Source organism: Equus asinus, chromosome 13 (genome assembly GCF_041296235.1).
Source record: "Equus asinus isolate D_3611 breed Donkey chromosome 13, EquAss-T2T_v2, whole genome shotgun sequence".
Lineage (NCBI taxonomy): Eukaryota > Metazoa > Chordata > Mammalia > Perissodactyla > Equidae > Equus > Equus asinus.
The window spans coordinates 60,441,870-60,468,970 of NC_091802.1; the positions used below are offsets into that span (position 1 = coordinate 60,441,870).

General features: G+C 63.1%; 1 protein-coding gene across 3 annotated transcripts; it reads right to left on the reverse strand.

Annotated features, from left to right (window-relative positions):
* Window positions 1-4,449: 4,449 nt before the first annotated feature.
* On the reverse strand, window positions 4,450-25,552 carry CEP131 (centrosomal protein 131). Of its 3 annotated transcripts, none has more exons than XM_070483794.1 (26): window positions 25,320-25,552; window positions 22,327-22,519; window positions 21,458-21,567; window positions 20,896-21,010; window positions 20,468-20,598; window positions 17,281-17,394; window positions 16,274-16,429; window positions 14,743-14,860; window positions 14,206-14,316; window positions 13,830-13,989; window positions 13,258-13,352; window positions 12,573-12,755; window positions 11,911-12,087; window positions 11,706-11,831; window positions 11,399-11,524; window positions 10,147-10,263; window positions 9,025-9,127; window positions 8,084-8,285; window positions 7,568-7,675; window positions 7,372-7,489; window positions 7,036-7,110; window positions 6,052-6,194; window positions 5,750-5,927; window positions 5,471-5,667; window positions 4,770-4,830; window positions 4,450-4,694 (listed from the first exon to the last, which is right to left on the reverse strand). In XM_070483794.1, the coding sequence occupies exons 2-26, from the start codon at window positions 22,501-22,503 to the stop codon at window positions 4,620-4,622; spliced, it is 3,276 nt and encodes a 1,091-aa protein (XP_070339895.1). In that variant the 5' UTR covers window positions 22,504-22,519; window positions 25,320-25,552; the 3' UTR covers window positions 4,450-4,619. The 3 variants fall into 3 exon arrangements, with proteins under 3 accessions (XP_070339895.1, XP_070339896.1, XP_014719530.3); XM_070483795.1 differs by having other exon boundaries at window positions 5,759-5,927; window positions 14,206-14,322; XM_014864044.3 differs by having other exon boundaries at window positions 14,206-14,322.
* Between the last annotated feature and the right edge of the window lie 1,549 nt (window positions 25,553-27,101).

The following is a 27,101-nucleotide window of genomic DNA, read 5'->3' on the forward strand; positions in this document are numbered from 1 at the left end:
GGTGTGTCCACCCTCTGCCCTTCTGCCCTCCCTTGTCCCCACCTCATTGCAGGTACCCACGGAGGGTGGTCCCACTGCCCTCCCAACACAGTGCTCTCTGGGCCTGGACCCCCTTGCCCAACTCCAGCTGGGCTCTGCTCAGCCACCCTGAGTCCCACAGCAGCTGCATGAACACAGCACGGGGACGCCTGCACCCCAGGGTGCGGCCAAGGGAGGCCCTGGTGCACATTCTGTGCTGTGCCCTCCAAGCGGCCGCATCCAGGGGTCGGTCCTCTGCCTGTGCCTCCTTGCCTCCTCTTCCCTCTCCTTGATGGTGCCCCCCTTCTCCCCAAGCTCTTCCTGCAGGAGACTCCCCTCCACCTGGCTCACCCTGCGCCTCTGCTCCACCCACACCCGCCCGCCTGGGGGCTCCCACCTTGTGCCGGGCCTGAGCCAGCAGTTCCCGCCAGACCTGTCTCCCCGCACTCCAGACTCCTCCGCCCATTTTGGTTACCCAACGCCTCATTTCAGGGAAGGAGGCATCTCAACCTCAAGGTGCCCAAGGCTGAGCTCTGACCTTCCTCCCGAAGCTCCATCATCCCAACCTTCCCGTCTGTTAGAGCTGTGTCACTGCTCACACCAGGAGCCCTGAGGGCGCCATGCACAGGGTGTTGGCTGCGCTCTCCCCTCCCTCCTGGGGGCTGGTGGCCGGGAGAGCACTGGGCCCCTTCCTTGCCCCCTGTGTCCATGTGTCAGGCGTGTGTCACCTGTGGTGCGGTTTATAGGAAGTGGGTTCCCTCCAGCTGCCACACAGGACCCCAGACCCTCAAGGATGGAGGGGCCAAAGGTGGCTGGACCACCCCAGAAGTGAAGGCACTGTCACTCAGAAGCTGGGCTACTGCAGGAGCAACAGTGAACCTCGCCAGGGGCCACCTGCAGCACCAAGCGTGAGCCGAACTCACATGCCATCACCCGCCTGCGAGGCAACCCCACCAGCTCTTCTCTCAAATGGCATTGAGCCTCTCCCCCCATCCCAGCCACCCCCACCTCTTGCCTGGATGACGATTGTGGCCCTGAATTGGCCTCCGTGCCTCAATCCTCTGACAGTTGGCTCTCAGCACAGTAGCCAGGGGAACCCTTGTAAAATAGAAGTCAGACCTGTCACTCCACTCGGAACCCTTTCGAGGCTCCTCTCTCATGCAGAGTTGAGCCAAGTCCTTGGGACACCCACATGTGCTGGCTCCTTATGCATTCCCTGACCTCAGACACCCCCCCACGCCCCACACTGCAGCCTCACTGGTCTCCTCACTCCTCCACAGCCAGGCACCACCCTGTCCCAGGGCCTTTGCACAGCTTTTTCTGGACCTGGCATGCCCTTCTTTAGATATCTGTCTGCGAGACCAGCTCCTTTGTCTCCTTGACCTGCTCTATTTTTCCCCAGAGCATTTACCATCCTCTAATATTCTACAATGTTCACTTATTTATTGTTTATTATGAGCAAGAGAAGCATCAAGGACATAGGTTCTGAGATCCTGGGGAAGGAAAGCCCTGAGGGGTGAGCCTGATGTTGGCACAGGTTTCCCATCAGGCATTCACCCGTTAACGGTGGCTGAGAGGTGGAGTGGCTGAGGTGGGCGTCCAGGCTCCGGGGTGTTCAGTACCCGGCAGGGAGGGGGGCCCTGCTGTGGCTCTGGGGCTAGAAGTGAGGACAGGAGAACACGGCCAGTTCTCACGTAGGCTGGAGCCCGGTCCCTCCCCTAACTGCTGCCAGAGCAAAAATAACTCCCCTGGACCAGGAGCCAAATCCGGCTCAAAGCGGGCCAAGCCTGGCCGTGCTCGTTTGCACATCGTCTGAGCTGGCTTCGCGCTATGCTGAGCTAGAAGGCCAGAGAAAGGCCGAAAGTCAAAGAATCGCAAAGACCCAGCACGCAAACGCTCCGTAGAGAAAGCTGGTGCGGCTGTCACTCTCAGATGGAGGAGACTTGAAGGCAGGAAGACCGAGACAGCGAGGGAGAGTTCATGAAGATAAAAGGCCACCTCGCCGGGAAACACACAGCTCCACGCGCAGATGCTGCTACTAACACAGCCTCAGGATGCACAAAGCAAAGACGAGCCAACTAAACGAGAAAGAGACGGCGCACAACCACGTGGGAGATTTCAGCGTTCCTCTCTCGGGAGCTGACAGAGTGAGCAGGAAGGAATCAGTAACGGCAGAGAAGACTCGAAAAACAAGGACTTAACCGGACCCAAATGGCAAAGACACAACTCTGCATCCAACAACCAACCGCATTCTCTTTAAACACACAGATGGAGCATTTACCAAAACGGACGGAATGCTGGGCCGCGAAGTGAGCCTCAATCTAATGAGAGGACTGAAATAGTAGGGAACCCATTTTCTGACCACAGGGAAGTCAAGTTAAAACTCAACCAAAAGATATAAGAAAAGCGATGCAGTTCTAAACAACCCACATGGTCCAGAGAAACCACCACGGAAATTAGAAAACATTTTGAACCTGAGAACAGTGAAAAAAACACAATCAACCAAAAAGTGTAGCTGCAGCTGAAGTTCTGTTTGGAGGGAAATTCGTGGTTTTAAATGCATGGATTTGAAAGGAAAAGGACCGACTATCAGTGATCTGAGAATCCTTCTCCGGAAGTTACAGAAGAGAAAACGAGACTCGAGGAGAGGCGAGAGAGGGCGGTGCGAGGATTCAGAGACATGCGGCCCCTGCCAGAAGGCAGACCCGCCAGGCAGGGTGTCGGTCTGCTGTCCCCGGTTCTGCCCAGCACGAATGGAACAGAATTCTCAAGGATTGGTTTGCACTGTCACCTGTCTCTAAACAGGACTATGAGTCAGAAGCAGGTTCTGTCACGGGGGCCCAAGAATACAGCGGGCTGTGGGGACAGTGCGGGCAGCCCTCTGCTCCCTGTGGGGCCCCCCAATCCACCCCTACAACCCACAGCCAGGCGGGGAAGGGACTGAGCTGGTGAGGGGAGCCAGAGAGTCGGGGCGCCCCCACCATGAATCAGAGACCCCTCCTGGCCACAGGGAGCCCTCCGTTTCTCCTGCTGGGTGATACCCAGTCCTGCCTCGCCCTGCCTGTCCTCTCGTCCACCGAGAGTTAGAACTACCTGCAGCCGAAGGAGCTGGAAGGCCGAGGCAGCCTTTCTTGGGGGGCTGGGGCCTAACAGCTGCCCCCAAGAGCACAGTGCCGCCCCGCCCACTGCCCCCGCCCCCCAGGGAGCAGGGATGGAGTCTCAGCCCCCCTCTTCGGAGGGCACGTGTCCAGGGGGAGCACCCAGCGGGGCAGGCTCCTCAGCCCTCCCCGCCGTTCCAGCCTCCTGGGGACATGTTCCTCACCCAGCTGGGACGTGTGAAGTGCCACCACATGGCTGGTGGGCAGGTCACGGGCAGCACAGAGACCAGAGATGACATGAAACTCCAAGCCACTTAAAGTCAGAAGCAAATTATCTTTATTATCTCTGACAACTAAATCTCGAGTAAAGTTCAAAGAGCTCTGACGATAGCAGAGGTGGGAGCGTGGAGCGCAGACTGGGACAGCAGGGGCGCCCACCCCGGGCTTGTGAAAAGATGAACGAATGAATGGATGAGGGAATGAATGAACGGGCGCACGAACAGACGAAGAGGAAAGCTGTCACTAGAGCCAGGAAGTCAGGCACCGTCGCCCTGATTGGAAAGTCACCATTGTCCATCTCCTGGCGGCTTTTCTGGCTGTCAAGAAAGAGCCATCTGCCCCCTACCCCACCTCTCTCTGAAGGTCCCCCTAAGCATCTCCCCAGGGCTGCAGAGGGCAAGGGAGGGGCTCTGCCGCCCGGCCGGCCATGGACTGTGACTGGTGGGAGAGGAGGGCCTCCCTGGTCAGCACGGTTCCTGCAAGCGGCTTGGACCCAGCACCCTGGGCCAGGGCAGCAGCAGTGACAGGGCACTCGGTGGAAGGGAGGGGGTGGCGAGCCCTGAGGAGAAGCACCGGCCCGCTCCCCTGCTGGGACCTTGGAGGACGGGCCCCACCCTCCTGTGGTGAGGTCTAGCACACTTTCTCGAGGGTTCCCGCCTGTTACTCCTCTAGGGGCTGTCCCTAAGTGGGGGAAGGAAGGGGACAGTCTCTGGCCATGTGGGGGATACAACAGCCTGTGGGCTAGGGTATCGGCAGGGGTGGGGGAGGAGGCTCAGAGCTCCTTCCAGGGGTGTGGTGGGCGGGCGAAGGGGTGTGGGTGCCCCAGAGCTCGGCCAGGCCCGGCTGGCCCAGAGTGCCACTCTCTCTGCTCAGGAACTGGGGCCTGAGCTGGGGGCTGCAGGGCCAGGCAGGCAGCATGGGGCATCGGGCCAAGAGCAGAGCTGGGCTAGAGACACCCTATGCCTGGCTGCTCTGTGGAGGGGCCCTCAAGTAGCCTCCAGTCCCTGCCACCCCGGGCCCCAGCCCAGGATAGATGAGGCAGGGTCACAAGAAGTATTAAAAAACAGCTCTTTACTGTTAAAAAGCAGCGACGGTGCTCTACCCACGGGATGCGCGAGCAAAGGGCCCAGGGAAGGAGGGGGAGCCATGGGGCCGGGCCATGACCCCTCACGCCAGGACCCCCAGCCCTGCTGCTGTCGCCTGTCCATCCGTGGCACTGGGCGGTCACTGGGCACTGGGGAGCGGCCACCTGCGCTGCTCCAGCAGCTCCTCCAGGTGGTCGGCCCGCTTCACTGCGGCCTGCAACATGCCGTCCGGCTGCGGTCAGGCCCGGGCCACCCCCACCCCCCAGGCAGGCCAGCGGTGGGCACCCACCTCGTGCTGCTTCCGGAGGCTGCTCACGGCCTCCTCCTTCCTTGCCAGAGCCGCCTTCACCCTGCAGGGGGCGCACGGCGGGCTTCTGTGAGGCATCCCCGCCAGACCCCAGGCCAGCAGCTCTGAGCAAGCGGGCGGCAGTGAGGGGCCTCCACCCGCCCCCAGAAGAGCCGAACAGGCAGCTGTCCCGCCCTCCCCGGCCCAGCCCTGCTGACTGTGGGCCCTGGGCCATCCGGAGGGGTCCATGACAGGAGCCGGGACCCCCAGCGCTGGCCCCAGGCCACTGCCCACAGAACCAGGCTGCGTGAGAGTCAGAACCCAAGTGGGAACCCTGGCGGGAAGGGCTCCCTGCTGGGACGGGGGCCAGGAGCGCCCGTGGTGGCAGGTGACGGGAAAGGACTCGGGGGTCCTGCTCACTGCTCTTCACAGGCCTCCACCCTTTCCATGCAGCACCTGCTTCACCCAGGCCCGGGGCCTGGGGGCCGGGGGAGCAGCCGCCCTGGAGACCCACAAGTGGGGCACCTTCCAGGGCCTCCAAGCTGGACCCACAGCAGGGGCAGCTGACGGGCCCCGGTTCTGTGTCAGCAAGAAGAGAGGGGGCGCAGCCCACCCGCTCTCAGCCCCGTGCCCTCTCGCCAGAGCCGAGGTCCTGCCCGCCTCCCCCCCACGCTCCCTGAGGACCCGGGTGGCCCGCAGCCCACCTCCCGTGCACTTCCTCCAGCTCCGCCTGCTTCTCGCGGGTGAGCTGCTCCAGCTCCAGCCGCTGGCGGGCCCGCAGCTCGGCCAGCTCAGCCCTGACCTGCCGGGTCTCCTCCTCAGAGGCCGCCAGCCGGTCAGCAAACTCCTGGCGGATCACCTGGGCCAGGCTGCCCCGCTCTCCGGCCAGCTGCTCGTTCACCTGGGCCGGCACGGGGAGGGTGTGAGCCGGCCGGCAGGGGTGGGCGGGGCGCCGTCCCCAGGTCCCGGGCCGGTCCACTCACCGCCTTCACCTCGGCCAGCTCCTTCTCCTTCTGCCGCACCAGGCCCTGCAGGCGCTCGCTCTCCCCCTCGGCCTCCCCGAGGCGCCCCTTCAGCTCCGCGCACCGTTCCTGGAGCTTCCGCTCCGACTGCTCCAGCTCCGAGAGCTCTGTCTCGTACTTGTCCCGGACGCGCTTGACGCTGGCAGGCAGGAGGGGCAGGTCAGGGGGCAGCCCCTCGGCCCCGGGCGGGCGGCTGGCCTGGTCTCTGAGCCTGGCTGTAGGGGACTCAGGGCAGCGCCAGGCGCCTGTGGGAAAGGCCTCACCGGCTCTCGGTGGCCCTCTCGCTCTCCTCCCTGGCCAGTGTCATGTCGGCCTCCAGCCGCTGGATGACCAGCTCAATCTCCTTGTCACGGCCTCTCCGGATCTCTTCCTTCAGCTCCCGTTCCCGGTTCAGCAACCATGCTTCCTGGAAGGGAGGTGCACGGGGCTCGGCGGGGCTGCCGAAGGTGGCAGGAGAGGAGCACAGATGCGTGTGGACAGAGGCCCTGCCCCAGGCCCCATCAGTCCTCAGGGGAGGGGACCGTGTCCTGTCATCAGGACCCAGGGTGGGACCCGGCAGGGGTGGGGGTTAGCACAGCCTGGTCTGCTGCCAGACCGGCCCAGAGAAGGGACCTGGTCCTGCTGCTGAGGGCGGGCCGGGCGCCCCACACGGGGGCGGGAGCTTCAACGGGGCAGTCTCTTGGAGGGCAGTTTGGGAACTTCCACCACGTCTGACATGACGCACCCTTTGATCCACAAGCCCGCAGAGGGGAACACGTCCCACTAATCTGGCGAGCTCTCCGTGCACGGCCACGGCACCAGGCCGACAGGCCAGGCAGCACCGACCCTCGCCTCATGTCCGGCCCTGTGCACCTCTTCACCATGGCCTCCTTCCGGAAGGACAGAAGAGCCTGGGGGGGGCAGTACGTGCCCCGTGGAAGGCACCAGAAGGGGAGGGAGTCCTCCCCCTGTGTATACCCCTTACACTGGCTAAGTGTCAGTCAGTTAACGTCGAGAGCAACTGTCTGGAAGCTGCCCCAGCCCCTTGGTCTCTCCCTTCATCCCACTTAGGACTGAAGTGGCACACACAAGCAAGGCTCAGGACGAAACTGCCAACCTGAGCGGCCGGATCGTGAACCTAGAAACGTGCCCATGGGGAGGCCAGAGTGAGCCCACACTCGGCCGGCTTTGAAGCCTGGGGTGCTGGGCAGGAGCAGGGGATGAGGCTGGCCCCCTGGCCGCCCACCCTGGCCATGCCCGCCTCCCACCTCCTTCTTGGTGCGGCTGGCCTCCCACATCTGTCTCTCCACCTCCAGCTGGTCCTTCAGGGCCTTCAGCTCCATCTGGGGGCGGGCGAGAGCGTAAGGGCAGGCCTTGCCAGCCACACCCCACCCAGGGCCATGCCTGCTGGGGCCTGTGGTCAAGCAGGGTGAGGGTTTGTGGGGGAGCTGGCTGGGGGCCCGTCACAGGCCTGGCCCAGTGCTCCAAGCGGCTGCTGCCCCAGCACAGTGATGGCCTTGACACGGTACTCCCTTCACCCCCCAAGGGGCTGGCCAGGAGGGGCGGGTGGAGGGGACGGGACCGGGACCAGGTTGGGTGCAGACCTGGTGTCGGCGCTCCTGTTCCTCCCTCCCCTTCTCAAACTCGGCTCTCAGGGCCCGGCCACCCGCCGAGCTGCTCTCCTCCAGCTGCTGCCTCAGCTCCTCCAGCTCGGCCCGCTGCCTGCAGTGCGAGTCGGGGTCAGTCGTGCGGGCAGCCAGACAGCAGGGCGGGGGCGGCGGCAGGCCCTCCCGGGGGCACCTGGCTGCTTGCTGGCCCAGCCGCTCCTTCTCCTCGGCCACCTCGCTGTAGAGCCGCCGCCGCTGCTGCTCCAGGGCCCGCTGCTCCTGCTCCAGGTGCTGCTCGAAGCTGCAGGACGGCAGGCCAGCTCAGGGGAACGGCTAGGACAGGGGAGGCTGCTCATGTCACAGTGGCGCCAGGTCAGCTGAGGGCCAGAGCCCAACAGCAGCCCCACCCCGTCGATCCCAGCCACGGTGAGGGACGCAGTCCCCAGGAGACCCGCTGGTTACAAGGAAACAAGCCCATTCTGAGTCCGTGTGGCGGCCACAGCTCAGCCCCGTGACCTGCCCCATTTTCTCTGTCCCGGCACCGTCTTCAGCATCCGGCAGCATCCCTCATCCTCTGCCCTCCTGAGGGAGACCTCACAAACGCAGGGGTCCCAACATCACTCTGGAGGTCCGGGCACATCCCCAGCTCTGCTCGGGCCTCCACCCCCTGCCCGTGCCCAGTGAAGCCTGCCAGAGCCAGGGCACCCACCGCTGCTGGGCACGCTCCCGCTCCTGCTGGCCCAGCGCCTCCTTCTCCCGCTCCAGGTGCTCCCGGAGCTCCTCCGCCTGGCGCCCGTAGCGCTGTGCTGCCTGCTCGTCCGCCTGCAGCAGCTCGGCCGCGTGCAGGCTCTTGAGCTTCTTGACCTCCTGCTTGTGCTTGGCGATCAGCTTCTGGATCTCGGGCTCCAGGCCTAGGGGGCAGGGCACCGTGCTGCAGGGACCCTGCCTCTCGCCCCCAGTGCTGTAGGGGATTCCCACTTCTCGCCCACTGTGACAAGGGGGCTGCAGTCCAGCCAGGGGACTCCCCCACCCTGGGCCACCTCAGGGGCCCCAGCAGGAAGCACAGCCCCTCCCCCTGCCTGCAGCGTGGGAGCTCCCCCCTTGGCGTTCCGGCCCACGGGTCTCCCCCTGGTGATGCCCAGACCCCCCTGGAGGAGGAAGTCACTGAGGAGGAGGGTGTCCTGGGGCAGGAGGGCTGGGCATGGGTCAAATGTTGGTGGGCACAGCTGGGGATGCCCTGTCAGCCCTCAGACCTGCTAAGTGGGAGAGAAGCGACAGTGCCAGGTGGCAGGGAACCCTGGGACCCCGACCCTGAGCTCCCACATGGCTCACTTCCCTAGAAGCTGCAGGACACGGGGGGTCCAGTGAAGGGAGCCCAGCCTGAGAGAAGGCGAGGCCCATCCGTCTTGGACCCAGCCTGCTGTCTGGGGCACTGAGACTGTGGCCAAGCTCTGGTGCCCGCCAGCCTCCCCCTTCTCCCGGCCGCGGGTCAGCTGGGCAGCATCATCTGAGCACCTCACCACTCCCCAGGAAGGCCTTCTCTGCTAGGTACGTAATTAAAGCTACCGCTCTCTGCCAAGCCCCCCTTGAGTGCCTCCAGGCCTGCGGTCCTCAGCATCTGGCCAGCTCCGGGGCGTGGCCGGCCCCCACCTCGGACTGTAATCTCCTTGATCTTTCGGGTTTTCTCATTGATCCACTTCTCCCTGCGGACTTTTTCAGTGGCACTCATTAATTCTTTGAGTTTCTTAATCTCCTAACAGCAAGGAAACAAGAAGTTAACAGAGGGGCTGTCAGAGGCAAGAAGATGCAAGGGACACCCTCACCCTTGGCCACCCCCCTAGGGTTCAGGAGGTGAGGGTTCTCTCCAGGGGCAGCGTGCCAGCCCCTCCCGGCACAGCCCAGCCATCCTATTCAGCTCTCCCTAGAGGGTGGAGGCCCCACCCTCCGTGGAGGCCTAAGATGGGGGGTCGGCAGCTGGTCTGCAGAGGCCCCCTGGGAAGCCCCTGAGCCAGCACTTCTCCCGTGTGACCAGCAGTCCCCGACTCTGGCTGTCCACTGTGGTCACTGGGGGGCCTTAAACACGCCAGTGCCACCCCTACTCCCAGAGTGGGGTCTCGGCTCGGGGGCCATCATGGCCCACAGCAATGGGAGTGCCGGTAGGCAGGCTGAGGCCCAGGGGGGCAGCCTTTCCACAGCGACCACTGGCAAAGCCCAAAGTGGCAGGAGGTACAGTCCATGATTGACAAAACCCAGGAAGAATAAGTGAGGTCCCTCTGCCCAGGGACCCAGAGCTGGGGTAGGTGTGGCTCACACGCAGCCATCACTGCAGGTGGGCAGGTGGCGGCTCACTGAGTCCTGCCTCCTCATCTATGACACGGGAGGGCCACATGAGTGCCTCAGCCTCCACCCCAGGATCTGGAACCTAACGGGCATGTGGAAAGCAGCTCAGGTGGAAGGAGGGGCAGAGCTTGGTGCTGGTTGGCCCTTCCCCTGCCCGGCCTGCTGGACGGCATCCTGGGTGTGGGGCACGAGCCCGAGGCTTTCACGTGAGGTTCCGGGGCTCCGAGGCTCCACGGTGGGACCAGGGATCTTGTTCACAAGCCCCCACGACTCTGAGGCTGGGGAAGGAAGCTGCAGGGGCTGCCCTGTTCTGGGGTGGCCCAGTGAGGACGTCCCTCCCACAGGGTCCCGAGGTTCACACCAGGTCTGGAGCTGGAGTCAGGCAGTGGGGAGAGGACGCCGAGCCCCTGGCCGCTGCCCCCAGGGGCTCACCAGCTCATGCTGCTCCTGCATCTGGACCTCCCTCTCCTTGAGCCTCCGGTCCCCCTGCTTCAGCTCAGCCACCAGGGCCTCGCACTTCTCGCTCAGGGCCTTCTTGTCCTCGATCAGCTGCGATCAGAAGACCAGAGGTGAAGCTGCTGTGCTGAGATGAGGCACCCCGGCGTGATCCCTAACTGCAAGGAGACCCTACCCGTCTTGCCAAAGGAGGCCAGCACACTGAAAAGGCCAGGGCCACGATCCCGAGCCCCTGCCCTCCCTGGTCTGTGGGGGACCCTCGGGCTGGGAGGGCATGTGTGCATGGACAAGGCGCTGCCGGCCCTCACCCCCCGGAGGGCCAAGGTGATGTCAGCAAAGCCCGAGTGGGCACAGTGGCCTCGGCCACCAGCCCCCCACTGGAGCCACATCAGGATCTTCCTGGGATGGGGGTCATTCTGCCATCCTCATCACCAGCCTATGGAGAAGGACCTGCCCATCGCCTGCCAAGGGTTCTCCATGAAACCCCCAGGACGGCACCCAGTCTCACCAAGGGCTCCAGGCGGACCCCGGTTTGGACACACCTATAAGCGCTAAGCAGAGTGTTGCGAACGGCCACTGCAGGCCACTTGGTTCCTCTGGGCTCCTTCCTCTCCTCACAGACCCCACACCTAGAGTTTTCTCCGAAAATGACCCAATAGGGGCGTGGCTGAGCGCAGAGTGAGCTGGAAGCTTCCACTGCCCTCACTTGGGGTAGCTCTGGCTGCCCCACCAGCCTCAGCTAAGTAGGATCAGCCTGCCCAGGACACGGACGGCCCCACCATGGCATGAGAGAGGTTCAGGGCGTACATCCTGCTGGACAGCTCCCACCAGACGCCCCCCACCCCCACCCCCACCCCCACCCCACCCCCAGAGGGCCAACTGGTCCTCTGAGTGACCCCACACGGCTGGACCCAACCCTGGATGTGCTCTGTCCACCTGCCCCTGTCACCTGCCCACCATGCTGGGCTGGGAAGCATGGCCACGGGGGGATTAAGGCCATGGGGGCAGCACCACTCAGGTTGGGGGGATACCCAATGGGGTTGGTGTGTCTCAGCCCACACGCTGCCCATTTCTACAGAGAGGAGAAGGTGGCCCAGTGTGATGGATCTAGAAGTTTCCGTGAGGCCTGAGACGGACTGGAACCTGGGCCTGTCCCTCGCCCCAACCCCACAGACCCGGCAGGTCCTGACACCTCTGCCCTCATGCCCTGCTTCCCAGGCAGTGTCACCTGGTCGATGAAGGACAGGTGCCGCTGGATGGTGGCCTCGTAGTGCTCTCTCTGCTGCCGGAGCTGCCGGCCCAGCTCCTTCTCGGTCTCCTTGACCCGCCGGACAGTGAGGTCCCGCTGCTGTGCCTGTGGGGGACATCAGGAGGAGAGACCGGAGCAGGCCGGACGGGAGCCAGAGGAGGACACAGAAGATGAAGCCCAGTCAGGCAGTGGTGCTGCCCGGCCACACTCTAGCTCGTGACCCGGGACGAAGGCAGTAATGGCCCCACCATGGGTGTCTGAGGATTTGCCAGGGCGGTGCCGTTACCAGCGCTTTCTGCAGAAGCACCATCGCCTGCTTCTTCTCCTCCATCTCTAGCTTCAGCCGCATCACGGATGTGCTCCCCTCAGACGTGGGCTCCAGGCGCCCCGGCCCCTCCTCCAGCACAAGCCCCTGAGGATGCGGCAGGTGTCAGGCAGGCCCCGCCCACCTGGTGATGGCCTGCTGTCCCTCCCTGGGGACCCGTCCACACCTGGGGGGCTGAGGCCGGCCGGTCCTGCCCCGACTTCTCCATCTCGTCCAGGAAGCTCATGATACTCTGCAGCTTGGCCTCCGAGAGCAGCGTCCCGTCCTCGGGGGGGCCGGTGGATGCGCTGAGCTTCCCGAATTTCTCCAGGTTGTCGGCTGTCAGGGAGCTGGCATCATCCTCCTGCAAGGAAGGGGGAATAGCATTGCAGCTGTTAGGGCAGCCAAAGACTCTGGGCCAGCCTTCCAGGAGCTCCTCAAGGACCCCAGGGGCAGCTAGGGGGAGAGGGGGGGAAAGAGGGAAGAGGAGGGGAGGAGCGCGGGGAGAAGAGAGGGCACAGCAGAGCAGGGGAGGGCAGGAGGCTGGGCCTGGTCTGGAAGGAAGGCCTCTCAGGCTGCCCAGACCTTTCAGGGAGTCGCCTGGGGACAGAGACACCGCTGGCAGAGAGGTGGTGCCCACCCCCGCCCTCAGGTTATTCTGAGGGCCCTGAACCTTAATGAGCCCTCAGATGAGTTGGGGTTTCAATAAGGCCCCATCTGGCCCTCATTACGGTCCTGATTAAAGCAGGAAGAGCCCAGTGGGGTTCCCCGGCACCCGCAGCACCCCGTGATCTGTGTGGATGGTGCCACTGCCCAGGGCTGGGTCGAGGGAGGCGCGCCCATGGTCACCTCGTCGATCCAGGCGTATTTGTCCTTGTGGTAGGCCTTGGGGCGAGGCAGCGGCTCGGGTTCCTCCTCTAGCAGCTTCAGCGTGTCCAGCAGCTCGTCTAGGGTTGCCCTGGACTTGGCCCTGTCCCTGGCGGGGCCCACCACCTCTAAGTCCTCACCAGCTGCATCCTGGGAGCTGGCGTCCTGCAGCAGATGGGCAGGTGGGAGAAGCCGGTGAGGCCGTTAGAGGCTGAGGCCACCAGAGAAGCGCGGGTGTGAGGCTGGGTCTCAGCTTCCTCTGACTGGCGCGGGTCCACTGCGGCCACCCCAGCTCTGCCACGTGGACCGTGGTCACCCCAACCCCTCTCCAGGCAAACACAAGGACGGCAGGTGGGATGCGTCCGGGCCTGGCCCCCTCACCCCCCCAGCCTGGTGGCTTTGGCCGTCACCTATCCTCTGAGCTTCCAGCTTTCTTCTGTGGGCACGGACAAGGCCCACCCTACGTGTCTGTGAAAACCCAACTTGATTCCACAGCAGTCTATGAGGCCCCTCCTGCACTGGAGCAACAAGACCTGTCCCGGCAGCCTTTGCTGGTGTGAGTGACCCCAAGCCAGGGAGGGGCAGGGAAGGGGCAGGGCTCGGCCAGCCAGCATGGATGTTCCCCCGAGCCAAAGCCAGGGAGGGTGGGCGGGGGGCCGTGTGAGACCTGCTGCTTGTCCTCCGGAAACTGCCAGGGCTCTGTGGACGAGGCGGGGGCAGGCAGACAGGGGTCCTCCGGGCCTGCAGTACGCAAGCCGGCCCCTGTGCAACAGAACATGGCGTTGGCCGCCTGGGGGTAGCGAATCGGGAGGAGCCCTTGGAAGAGGCCAGGCCCAGGGGAGGCAGAGGGTGACAGCACGTGCCACAGTGGACTTCACAGAGCAGAGGGGACACTGAGGAGCCCTGACCTCCCGTGGTGAGAGGCTGGAGGAGCTGCTGCGACCCCAGAACTCTCGGCCTCCCTGCTCTGTAGGGTCCCCTGTGTCCAGCTCCAATGCAGGCGAAGCAGGAGCAGAGAAGCAGGGCCCAGTGTCTGAGGCACAGCTGACCCTTCCTCTGTGGGTGGAAGCCACCAGCTGAGTGTGGCACAGGGGGCCAGGGCACATGGACAGAGCCTGCACCTCCTCCACAGCCACAGTCTTCCCCGAGGGAGGGGGCGGGGAGGTCCACACTCAAGATGCCCATGCACGGAGGTGGGGGGTGGGGGTCAGCCTCCGGGATCCCGGCCTCGCTCCTCACCGGCATTGTTGGCCTTGTGTGGCTGGCGAGTGGCGCTCCCTGCCCTCGGGGGCAGCTCCTGGGCAGGCCGGGGCTTCCCTGCCTCCCAGGCCTCCTTCAGCAGCCCATGCTCAGCACCATCAGCGCCACCTGACTTCTGGGCTCGCTTCTGCTGCAGCTCCTGCCGGGGCAGCACCTCTGAGCAGGCTCGTCCAAGGGACAGCAAGGCCCCTTGGCCTCCCTCGGCCTCCCCTAGCCGAGCTGCCCCTCGGCCCAGTGTCCAGGGGCTTGAGGACGGAGGGCTGGGAAGGGAGCGGGCAGGGCCCCTAGGAGCACAGGCGCTCTCAGGGACACGCGGGTCCTGCCTTGGCTCCCGTGCTGCTCAGGCCCCCCGTACCTGAATGGCTGCCCGCCTGGCCTGGCGCGCCTTCTCCTCCCGGGCCTTCTTCCTGGCGGCCTCCCTCTGCTGGTGCAGGTCCAGGAGGTTCCCCTCTCCCAGCCGCTGCCGCTGCTCCTGCCAACGCGGGTCTCACTGGGAAGGTGGGGTCCCCCACCCAGACCTGGCTTTCCACAGTGCCCCCACTGGGCCCCCAGCCTGCCACTTCTTTGCTCCAGAGGACAAGCCCTCCTCCCAGGCGGCCAGAGCTCCCTCGAGTGGGGCGACGGCGCTGCATTGTGGAGCAGGGGCAGGGGCCCCACGCGGGAGACCCACTCAGACCTTTCAGCCCAGGGTGGACCCGGCAGGCCTTTCCTGACACCGAGGTCTACTGCCCGAGTGACTCGAGTAGGGAGGAAACTGTGCCCCCAGATCGGGGGGACCCACGGGGCAATTCTAGGTTTCAATCCACTGGTCCCCGAAACTCCAATGCACGTGGCTGGGACCCTGGGACTCTCGCCTGCCCCTTTGGAGGGCAGCTCACACCCCCACACTGACCTCTCGCTTAGATGCCAGCAGGTGCTCCAGGCGGGCAGCCCCAGCTTGTCGCCGCTGCACCTGGTGGCGGTACCAGCGCTGGATGGTGACGGCGGCCTGGTTCACCTGGTGGATAAACCTGCCCGGACAGTGGGGGTCAGGACTTGGCAGGGCCCCACGCCCTCCCGGATCCAGGTGGCTGAGCAACAGCCTCTCCACCCCAGGTCCCCCGAAGGCCCTGTGGGCAAAGAAGCTGGCGGCCGTGTGCACAGCCCTTCTTCAGGTGGCACACATTCCCTGGGGAAACGAAAACGCCCATCGGCACAGACACTATTCACAACCACTAGAAAGAACCCACAGCCTACCACTCGGCTGTGGGCAAACACCACGTCCGTCCTGCCGGCGAACGCTGCTCACAGACAAAAAGCAACAAACCAGAGCGTCCGCCAGGCCCAAGAGGCCACAGGCCGAGTGTTCCAGTCACAGGCCTTCTAGAAAAGGCAAAGCCCCTGGGGACAGATGGGTGTGGCCGGGGTCAGGCTGGGGAGGAGCAGGGTAACAGGTGCAAGGGACTCTTGGGGGCGACGGACGCTCTGTGTCCTGGATTGGTGGATCTGTAGACAGCACTCCCCACGTGTCACACTCATGGATCCCTACACTTAAGATGGGGGCATTTTACGGTATGCAAATTACACTCAGGAAAGATAATTAAACAAAAGCCTTAACCTTGGCTCTTGGGACCACTTGTCGATTCTTTCAGCAAAAGTGCTAACGGAGCGTCCAGGAGGTAAACGGTCACCTGCCAGGGGACACGCCTGGTGGACCCTCACGCTCAAGAGTGCCCTCCCCCAAGGGGCCCACCCACCACCCAAGGGCAGCCAGGTGGAGGTGCCCGGAGCTGCCGGCTCCTGACCGCACCCAGCTCCTCCTCCCGTCCGCTCACTTCCAGGGCCCTGTCCTCAGGCTCTAACTGGACAGCAGTGGTGACCGCCCAGCCAGGCGGAGACTCTCAAAGTCTACGCTCCCAGCACTCATCGGTTCTCGACCGGAAGCGACATCACGGACGTGGGGCCACAACAGCAGGTCCCACCTCTCCCTACCCTCCACGTTCGCCTGGGGCATGCTTCAAGGGGCAGCCCCGGAGGTTGTTTCAGATTTTTTTAGTTTTATGTTTTCTTTTCACTTAGTGCTTTGTTAATTAACAGTTTTACTGAGATATAATTTATGTGTGATAAAATCTACCCAATTTGAGTACACAATTCCATGAGTTTTAGTAAATTCACAGAGTTGTACGACAGTCAGTGGGATACAGTTTTGGAACATTTCTGTCACCCCCAAAAGACCCCTGCTCTGTGGTCATCGGCCCCAGGCCACCGCCACTCTCATTTCTGACTCTACAGACTTGCCTTTTCTGGAAGTTTTGTATAAACGGACCCGTGAAATATGTGATCTTTTCAATAGGTGATTTTTCCATATTGGGAAACCCATCATTAAATGGAAATTCCTGTCACTGGCACCTCACGCCCCTCCCCAGCCCCCGGCCGGCAGTCACCTCTCGGCCTCCTCCTCCGTCACCTCCCTCCGTCTGAGCAGGCCCACAGCACCCCCGGCGTTGTTCCGCGCCACCTGGTTGCTGCTAGTGAAGTTTTTCTGTGGCTTCCCGAAGCTGCTGCCCTCGCCCTCGCTGGTGGCCGCCTTGATGATGTTGCTGACAAGAAGGCAGAGAAAGGCTCACAGCCACCATTGCTCCCACCGCCCCCCACCGGCCCCCCTCCTGGCCCTAGGGATGGCTCTGCCCGCGGGCACGGGGAGCCCACCCAGATTTGTCCCGGGGCCCTGGGCCTGGAAGGAGGTGCCTGCCTGACATCAGGAGCAGGCAAGGCCTCTCCCTGTTCCGACTTGCTGGTCAGTCCCCAGGGCCACAGGGCCTGTCTGGTGGCAGCCTCAGTTAATGAGTTCTTTACATTTAAAAAAGCAGGGCCCGGCCCAGTGGTGCAGCGGTTAAGTTCACATGTCCCCCTTCTGCAGCCCAGGGTTCGCAATTCAGATCCCGGGTGTGGATCTATGTACCACTTGTCAAGCCATGCTGTGGTAGGTGTCCCACACATAAAGTAGAGGAAGATGGGCACGGATGTTAGCTCAGGGCCAGTCTTCCCCAAAAATAAAAATTTTTTTTAAATAGATAAATAAATAAGCATAAAGGTCTCAAAAGCCACAGGATGCCAGAGCCAGATGGTGACTCAAGGCACCGCTGAGGCCGTCCCTGACTGAGTGAGCCATGGGTGGGCACGGGGGAGGGACGCACAGCTGCTCTGCTCAGTGCAGCCCACCTGAGACGCCCCTTGACTCTGGATGTGGTCGGGGGCCCGAGACCCCAGGGGGCTCTGGTTTCTTCAGTGGGCCCCTGCGCTGGGGGTGAGCCCCAGGCTTGCCCGTGGTGCCCACCCAGGTCTGGTCTGGGGTCCCCTCCCTGGCCCCCCAGAGTGAGGGCAGCAACCAGGGCTGTGGACTCCCGCCAGGCAGGCCCTGGTGCCGCGTTTCCATGGAGCAGAGCCTTACTTGAGGGAGGGAGCCGCGTGGTTGGAGCTCTTGGGGGGCGGCGTCCTCTCTGAGGGGGTGTAGCGGTTGTGTACCATGGTGGTGACACAGTTGCCCACGGCTCCCTTGTTGCTCCTGCCAGAACAGACGGGAGGGCGTCAGGCTCTGGGAGGCAGTAACAGACCCGAGTCTGCTCACTTCGGTGTTGTCCCTGCGGGCTCCTTTCGCTGCCACCGTGCCTAACGGTAGGGCCGTTCTCAGACCGGGAATGCTCCACCCAGGGCATTCCGCCCCGCAGAGCCCAGGTGTGAGCGGTGAAAACCACCACCCTGACGGTGGATACGGCCGCGACAGGGAGAAGGGCCACAGACCGTCAGTCAATGGAGGAAAGACCTTTCCACGCCCCTAAACAAGATGGGGGAATAAGCGCTGCTCTCCCTCTGCCCCTCAAACCCAGTGGAAGGCATAAAAACGGAGTAAACACACAAGGACGAGGAGAGAGGAGACAGCAGCAAAGAAATGTCCACAAAGCTCCAGAGGCTGAGAAACAGACAGCCAGTGACGTGCAAAGTGAGAGAGGGGAAGCCTGGCTGCTGCGGGGGGGCCGCTGGGCTGCACCCCAGAACCTCAGGGAGGTGCAGGAAGGGGAGGCACCCAGCCCTTCCGAAGGAGCAGCTGCACCCCGGATCTCCTTCCTCCCCTGAGCACCCAGCAGCAAGCCCAGCCCTCCCCGGCCCACCCCCCCACAGAGGGCGAGAGGCTGCTCTGCAGGTGGAGCAGTCTGTCCATCCGGCACCTCTCCTCTTGGCCGCAGCACTGGCGAGCGGGACTCTGACCCCGAGGTGGAGGCCGGAGGATCTCTTCCTGGGGAGACTCAGCAGCCCGGAGTCCCCGACACTGACAGGTGGGGAACCCAGTACAGCAGCCCGGTCCCTGCCTAACCACCCCAGTGAGGCCACCAGGCAACGGGCTCCCAGGCCACGCTTGGGGCCTCCCTATTAAATTCCAACAGAGCCAGTATTCCAGACATTCGAGGAAAGACCAGCAAACAGAATGGGATGGAAATGAGGCTAAGTGGAGAATTAGGACATTTCAAAAAGTCTACACTCAGCGTCAGACCGTGCTGATACACGTTTAACAGCCAGGGCTCGAGGGGGAAAAGCTGGTATTTGTAGGGTTCGCCCATTTCAGTGGTGTAACATGCCCACCACGGCTGACGTCAGACATCGCAGACGCAGGCTGGGAAGAGCGGAGGTCAGTCAGTCTTGGGAGCTGGTGCGGCAGGTCCAGCCCCCCATGGCTTGGTATCCTCAAAGACGTGAGAGATGAAGCAAGAAGAGGATGCTCCCGAACAGGGAGGAAGGAAAGAAACACTCAGGAAGAAGGAGAGCTTTCGGAACTGAGACCCTAGGAGAGAACGGAGGTGAGCGAAGGGACGAAAGACACAGTGCAGTGGACCTGTCGGAAAGCGCATCCCACAGCCAGAGAGCATGGAGATAAAAGAGAGGATGCCGGCTGTGCAGGACTGATCCAGGAGGCCTGACCTGCACACAGTGGGAGTCATGGGAAGACAGATCGGAGAACCTAAAGGGAAGAAAACTGTCCACGAAATGACAAGAGCCAAGTCCCTGGGACCGAATGACATGGACAGGACAAAGGGGCCCAGTGCCAAGAGGGAACAGGAGCCGTGCTGGAGGCCCGACACCCTGAGGCTTCACAACAGAGAGACGAAAAGATGATCCAAGATGCTTCTAGAAAGAGGAAGACACAGACACGGAAAAGGAGTGGGAATCAGGAAAGCAGTGAGACTTCTCAACTGCTCTCCATGGAAACGGAGCCATGGCTCCAAGACGTCAGGAACACTTTCCGATCTAGAACCCAGCACCAGCCAAACTGTTAGGCGTGAGGCCCGAGGCATGATCACACACTCGTGGCCTCAAAAACCTTACTTCCCACAGATCCCTTCTCAGGAATCTATGGGAGGATGTGCTGCAACGGGGGGCCCACGTGGAAGTGCAAGCCCAGCGACACAGACACTGACACAGACGCTGATGTGACTGAGACATGCTTCTCCCGGGACGGTCAGGATGGAGGGAGGGTGTGCTCGTGCGTGATGTGGGGAGCAGGGGGCACAAGATAGCAAACCCCTTTTGTCCACAGCGATTAGGTCTAAGATGGAAAAAACAGTCAACAATGAGCAGCCTCAGCATATTTTGATAACTGTTTTCTAGAAAATGCTAGAAGAACTAGCTTGAAAGGGGCTGCTTCTGGGGAGCAGTGGGGGGAGGGAAGAGTAGCGGGTTTGCTATTTTTTAAGTTTGTGGCACCGTCTGACTCTTTAGCGGTGTACACGTATCACTCTGAGAGAAACTGAGATTAAATTTTAATTTAAATTCTCACATTAAACCCAAGAATTCTTCCTGTGCCGACTCTGGCCAACGATTGTGTGAAACCCCCTCAAAGACCAGTCCTTTGCTAAACGGCTCTAAACGTCGGGGAGTTCTTCCTGGTGCTGAGGCAGATGTGTCCCCTTGTCTCTCTGCCCCCGGGTCCTCACTGAGGCCGAGAGCAAGGAGGACAAGCTTTCTCTGCAGCCCAGGGTGGTGGTCCCGAGCCTGCTTTCTTCTGAATGCCCACCCAGATGACTCCTGGCCACCCGCCTCGTCCGCCAAGGCCACAGCCTGCCTGGGGCCCTCTGCAGACCCCACCATCCTGGCCGTCGCTCTGGACCTGCTGGCTTCTGCCACGTCGTGGGTGGCATGGCTGAGAGGTGACCGAGGCAGCCCAGCTCTTGCAGATGGCGAGCAGGGATGGCCCGAGACAACGTGCTCCTCCCCTCCTGACACAGAGGCTGAGCCTCGAAGCTCAAGATCCTCTGACGAGTCTTAAAAAGTTGCTCGCAACCCTGCGTGAGCCTCACCCGGGCCGATCTTTCCAAGAGCAAAGCCAGGCATCTCGGGTCAGGGGTGGGAGGAGACAGCGGGCAGAGGCCTGCAGGCACCTCCTCCGTCTGAGCTCTCCTAGGCCAGAGCAGAGCTCCTCGTGTGCAAGATACCACCCTGCAGTCTCCTCCCTCGGCCCTTGGGTGGAGAAAGCCAGCCATTCATTCACTCATTCATTTATTCTTTCCAAAGCACCCTGGGCCAGCCACGAGCAAGACAGGAACTGCAAGACAGTGCCCAGGCCAGGCACCTGCATCGGGTCGCACCTGTTGTTGGCAGTGAAGCTGGGTGCCAAGGGTATAGTGCACTCTCTCCTCCGTGGGCCCACTGGCACGTCGAGGGTGCTGGGACTCCGGGCGTCATCAGGTGGCAAGGTGAAGGCCCTGGGCTGGTCAGCCTGTTACCACATTAGACACCATCTCAGCCATGACCCCGCCAGCACATACCACTGACACCAGGCCCTCCCTGTCCCCCACTGCCTCACCCACAAACAGGGGCGATGGGATGGCCCAGGGGGCTCCTCCTCACGCTGCAATGCTGTGGTCAAGGCTGGCTAACTCACACTGACACATGCCCTCCCCACCGCCAGCCCCTCCTGCAGGGACAGGGAGAACGAAGGAGGAACCATGTCACCCTCCACAGGACAGGAGCCGCTTGATGTCCCGCCCGCTCAGACTCAGCCCCCAGCCCTTACCAGGACATTCCATGTGGCTCCCTTCTCGCTGGAAGCTTTGCTCAGACTGGCCAGCCTCTTTCTCCCACTGGGGCTGTCCTCAAAGAGCTTCAGGAAGTCGGGGGTCTCCACTGGCCTGTGTCGGAGAGGGGATGGCAAGCAGGGACAGTCACCTGGCCTGGGGAGGCCGACTCCAGGAACAGACGGGGGATATCTTACAAGGACATGGGAGGGGCTGGCCAGTCAGCAGGGAATTCTGTTCCCAAGCCTGAGGCTTAAAATAATGTTTCCTAGCTTGATCTGGCAGCCACGCCTAGAAGAGGCCTTCACACTCCGTTCTGTGGCCACCCCAACACCCACCGGAAAAGCTCAGCAAGGAAAGGGAGAGGAGCAGGCAGGCGACGTCAGCCTCCAGGCCCACATCTCTACTCGTGTGTACATCAGGTCAAGACCTGCCTGCCGGCCTGGCCTGCGCTGGCCCCATGTGAAGGTCACTTCAGGCCCCACTGCCCGACCAGAGTGCATGGAGCAGAGGCTAGAAGGGCTGATGGAGGCAGGGAGGAGAGGAGGGCTCTGGGGTTACCTGAAGGGGCTGGTCCACGCCTGGCCGGCCTGTGGCTGGTGGACTTGCGTGGTGCTGTTAGACCTTCGCAAGTTGTTGATAGCCCGGGAGCCTCCAGGCCCTGTGGCTTCCTGCCGAAGGGGAGGAAACGGCCAATCGCCTGGCGAAGGTTTCAGACGCCCGCCAGTTTGCCCGGCGCCAGGCCAGGCCTTTGAGAACAGTTCGGGGGGGTGGGGCCAGAAGGGTCTCCTGGTTCCCGGGTGAAGCAAAGCCCCAAGGCGGCATGAGGACAGGTGGGCAAGGCCCGCTGAGCGGGAGCTGGTCCTTGACCTCTATGACCCCCGCTTCCTCCTAAGAAGCGAGAGCCTTCACCCCTGGCAGGTGAAGGTCCGAGAGGAAGGGCGCGAGGCCTGGCCCGGGAGTCGCAGCAAAGGCTGCTGGTCCCCCTTCTCGTTCGTTAACCAACGAGCCTGGCCGGCTGCTCCCCCAGCCCCACTGCAGCTCTCGCCCCGCGGCTCCCACTGTCAGCCGCCCACCTGCCCACCTGCCCATGCGGGTTTCTCCAGGCCACTAGGGGCTCATCTCCTTGCCCACAGGTCAACCCCGTTTCTGGAGGATTCAAATGAATCCAAATGTTGGTGGCGCAAGAGGGACAGAGCGCTTGGCGCGGCAGGATCTAGGTTCTGCCTCGGGCCAGCCGGCCCTGACCTTGACCTCTTTGTGAGGTAGCTCCCTGGTCTGTGAGATGAAGGCCCTCCTGTCCCTGGGTCGGCCACAGGGACAGACGGAGGCAGACGTGAAGGTGGCTGCTGTGGTGGGGCAGTCAGATGCCACCCTGATGGTGACTCCCCAGGAGGCGGGGGCCCAGACGCCCCAGCTCGACCACTCACCAGCGCCTTCCTCCTCGGCTCACTGCCCGTGACCACGGAGATGGAGCGGGTGACGGGCTTGGCGGCAGAGGCGCTGTTGGGGCGCCGGGACACGGGCGGAGGGAAGCCTGTGAGACTCAGGTCCACACGTTCCGGGCTGCCCTCAGGGGGGCCGGCAAGAGTCCGGGAGCCTTTCATGGCGGATGAGGGGGCTCTGAGCAGCAGGAAGAGATGCAATGAGACGCCCTCCAAGCAACCAGCTCCCCCACACATGCCACCTCCGCCAGGCCTCAAGGGGCCCAGGGCACCCGGGTCTGCTTGCTGCCACGCTCCCCCGAGAAGCCCGCGACCACCCAGCTGCCCTCGCCAGGTGTCGGTCTCCTCATCAGGAAAACCAGGTGAGTGGCGGAGCAGGACTCCGAGTGATGAACAGCACAGACAAGTCCTCCTGGGGACAAGGACAGCTCCCTGGAGAGACCCCGCCCAAGGGTGGCCCAGGGCAGCAGACAGTCGTGGGTGTGAGTTGGCTCTGCCATTTACCCCCCACCCCTGTGACAGGGACTCCAGCTGTCTGAGCCTCACTTTCTCCATCTGTGAAAACGGGCATTAACAGGTGCCTCTCCCCGGGGTCCTCATGAGGTTTAGACAAGCAGCCGTGAGGCCGGCATGAGGCGAGCACTCCACAGGCAATGCTCAAACCAGGATTCGCTCTGATTAACGCTGCCCGACCCAGGGTCCCCACACTTATCTGGCCGCGGAACCCCCTCCATTTCCTCAGAAACACCTGGAACATCCATGAGATTCTGGGATGCATCTGCTCCCTGGCTTCGGGGTCCCCTCCTACCCCTCCTGGCGGTGGCTGCCGTTCGAGGTGTCCCTTGCTGGCCCTTCCTCTTCCCGACCCCTGAAGTCCGAGGGCCCCCAGGCTCAGCCCCGGGTCTCTCTCCTCCATCCACCCTCTCACCTGGGGGACTGCCTGTGGCCTCCTGGATCAAACACGTCCACAGGCTGCCGGTTCCCACACACGTACCTCCAGACTCAGGTTACGACTGCGCACCTGGCACCTCAGACCCCACGAGGCCAGAGTAGAGCCCTGCCTTCCACCCCCAGCTGGCCCTCCCCAGTGGACATTCTCTGTAACTGGCTCCAGCCAAGGACCCAGGCCTCATCCTGACAGCCTCCCCCTCACCTCCACACCTGCTCCCTCAGCAACTCAGCGGGGGCCCTTGCCCCGTCCATCCCTTCCCTCCACAACCCAGGCCCAAGCCACCATCTCCTCACTAGAGGACAAATGCAGCAGCCCCTCTTCCGCCCCGTCTGGGGGACCCCCCCTGCCCCTGCCCGCAGGGGGCCAGGGCAGGTCTCTGTGAACCGAGTCTCAGAGTACCCTGGGCCCTACTGAAAACCCTCCGAAGGCTCCCCCGGCACCGAGAATGAAGTCCGGCCGCCTGACACTCCTCGGGTCTGACCCTGCTGTCTCTGTGACTCCTCCCTGCCACCCTGCGCCCTCTCACTCTGCTTTAGCCAAACCGGCCTTCCTGCTGGCCCTCACACCTGGCCAGCCTGTTTCCAGGTGAGCCTTTGCATTGCAGGCCCCTCTGCCAGAAGCCCCTTCCCCGGATGTCACGCAGCCCGTCTCACTATCACCCTTCGTCCCTTCATCCTGCTTTCTGTTCCTTCCCCTGGCCACACAGGCTGCCCAGTGCACCGTCTGACCCCCTGATAAGACATAAGCTCCACGAGGACAGGGACCACATAGCCCTGGCACCTGGCGAGTGGCTGGCACTCAGGTAACAGGAATGGATGAGCCAGGATGATCAGAAATGACCACGGAGGAATGGGCATGGCCCTCCCCACCTCCGAGGACTCTGGTGGGCCAGCAGGCACACCCATCGTCATCGAAGGTCAATGCTGCGGCCTCCTCCAGCCAGGGTGCTGCAGGCCTCTCTTCTCTAGAGCGGAGCACAGAGGCTCTGCACGGGCTCCTGTCCTCAGTTATGCATTTCCGGTTGTGTGGGTGAAACTTAACACTCTCCTCTCCTCCGGGCACCGGCCACTCCCAGCTGGCCCCAGGCTGGCCCCCTTTCCCAGTCACGGGAGAGGCAGCAGCAGCAGCAGCGTGCGGGGCTCTGGGATGGTAAACACAGCCTCTCCGTGGAAACCTCTAGGCCAGACTTCATCTGCGTAGAGACGTCCCTCCCAGACCCGAAGGTGGACCCCTCAGGATGGGTTAACCCAGGACCCCCAGCCGCTTCTTCACCAGCAGCTCCCCATCTCCCTGGGGTTTGGCTCAAGGTGGTGGGACCTGAGACTGCTGACTGGACTCTGAACTCCTCCAGGGAAGGCCAGAGGAGGTCACCAGCCCTGCCTGGGGCACAAGCCCTTCCTCACTTGTGGAGGGGGCAGGGCCCCTGGCACCTGCAGGGACCCCTTCTTCACCTGTGCGGGGACCCCCTCATCTGTGCAGGGATCCCCCTCACTTGTGCAGGGATCCCTCTCACCTGCAGGGACACCCCCCCCTCACCTATTTGGAGACCACCGCTCACCTGCACAAGGACCCCCTCACTTGCATGGAGACCACCCCTCACCTGCGCAAGGACCCCATCACCTGTGCGGGGACCCTTTGACCTGTGAGAGGACCCCCCTCACCTGCGCGGGGACCCCTCTCACCAGCAGGGACCCTCTCACCTGCGTGGAGACCACGGCTCACCTGCACAGGGACTCCCTCACTTGCATGGAGACCACCCCTTACCTGCGCGCGGCCCCCCTGACCTGCGCGAGGACCCCCTGACCGGTGCGGGGACCCCCTCACCTGCGCGGGGACCCCCTCACCTGCGCGGGGACGCCCTCACCCGCGCGGGGACCCCCTCACCCGCGCGGGGACGCCCTCACCCGCGCGGGGACCCCCTCACCCGCGCGGGGACCCCTCTCATCTGCGCGGGGACCGCCTCACCTGCGCGGGGACGCCCTCACCTGCGCGGGGAACCCCCTCACCCGCGCGGGGACCCCCTCACCTGCGCGGGCCGGGCCTGGGGCGCCGGGCCTGCGGCGTCAGCCGGCGGCGGTCGTGCGGGGTTTGCCGAGCTGGGACGCCCGAGGCCCAGGCTTCGGGCCGGCAACCTCGGGCCCCTGGCCCTGAGTGCCGGGCCCAGGTGACAATGAAGCGGCCAGGCGGCTGGACTAGCAGCGGCGGCGGCAGCTAGCAACCAGCAACCAACCTAGCACCTCCTCCCGTGTCCGTCACGGAGGCCCGCCTTTCCTGCCGGCGCCGTTCCCGGATTGGCCCTGCTGCCGCCGGCTCCAGCAGTTCCGGAAACTCATTGGGCCACTCGGCTGTCCTTCAGAAGTTCAAGCGTGGGAGGAGCCGCCGAGAGCCTGGGCCGCGCGGCGGCAGCGGGCTGCCGATTGGATCCGACTAAAGAGGGCGGGGCCTAGTCTGGCGTGGGGCGGGGCCTTGGTGGGAACGGGGGTTGGGGCGTGGGGCGAGGCGGGGGCGTGGGGCGAGGCGGGGGCGCGGGGCGTGGGCAAAAGACTAGGGCGGGGCGCGCGGGCGGCTCCGCGTGTCTCCTTTTCCCGGACCTGGCCGGTCTGCGTCGGTAACCAGGCAGTCGTCTGGATGCCACGCCGTCCCGGGCCTTCACGCGGTCCCCGGGTTCCCACGCCGTCCCGGGATCCCACGCCATCCCTGGCTCCCACTCTGTTCCTGGGCTCCCCCGCCGTCTCGGGCTCCCACGCCATCCCGGGCCCCTACGCCGTCCCCAGGATCCCTCCTGTGCCCGTCTGGACACAGGAGCCCCGCCGCCTACCCCACTGCAAAGCTCTGTTTCGGGGCCCAGACCTGCATTTCCCCGGAGGCCGCGCTGGGGCCTTCCTCAGGCAGGCCTGCTCCCGGGACCCGGACACCGACCCCCACCCAAAGCCCCCTAACCCTTTTCATCTCCCGAGACCGCGCGGTGGTGTGCGCCCCGTTTTGACTCTCCTCTCCATTCCTTCACTCTTTTTTTTCGGCCTCCTTCTCCAAAGTTGTAAGCCCCCACCCCCATCCCCGCGCCGTCTCTTCCTTGGGTTGTTTTCACTAGTAAAGCATGTGCAGACCACGGGCCCCACGGGCAGGGCCTCCCCTCCTGGGTGTCCTGCGTGTCCCAAGGCGGGCACTACGCCGTCGGCCCTGGCGCTGCAGGTGCAATCGGTGCGCCCAGCACCCCCGCGCTCCTCGGCCCGGATGTCACTTGGCTGTGCTCCATTTACCTGGAAAGCCCCGATGCTGCGTTCCCCTGAGATCCACCTCAGATGCCCTCTCCTCCATGAAGCCTCTGATCTCCCCAACAAAAGTCATCTTTCCCCTTAAAATAACAGCACATTGCTGGTCTTCGCCCCACTTCTTAAAATGTGTCTAAATTTAAAAATGCTAAATTTATATACAATAAAATTCACACTTTTGAGGGTACAGTTCTTTGAGCTTTGACAAATGCATGCACTTGTGTGGCCTCCACCATGAACAAGGTACAGAACCTTCTCCCCTCTCCAAAACCCCTGGGCTTCCCCTTTGTAGGCGCACCCTCTCCCACCCTTTACCCCTGGCTGCCACTAATCTGTTCTCTTCGCTATGGGGTTGCCTTTTCCAGAATGTCATGGAAATGGAATTGTACAGTATGTAGCCTTCCTTCACTTGGCATTTTGAGATTCATCCGCATTCCTCTCCACCTGCTGAGGGGTATTCCATGGGCCGGGTGAACCACCCTTCATTTATGAGTCATCAACTGAAGGACTTGGGGTTGTTTCCGGTTTGGGGAACT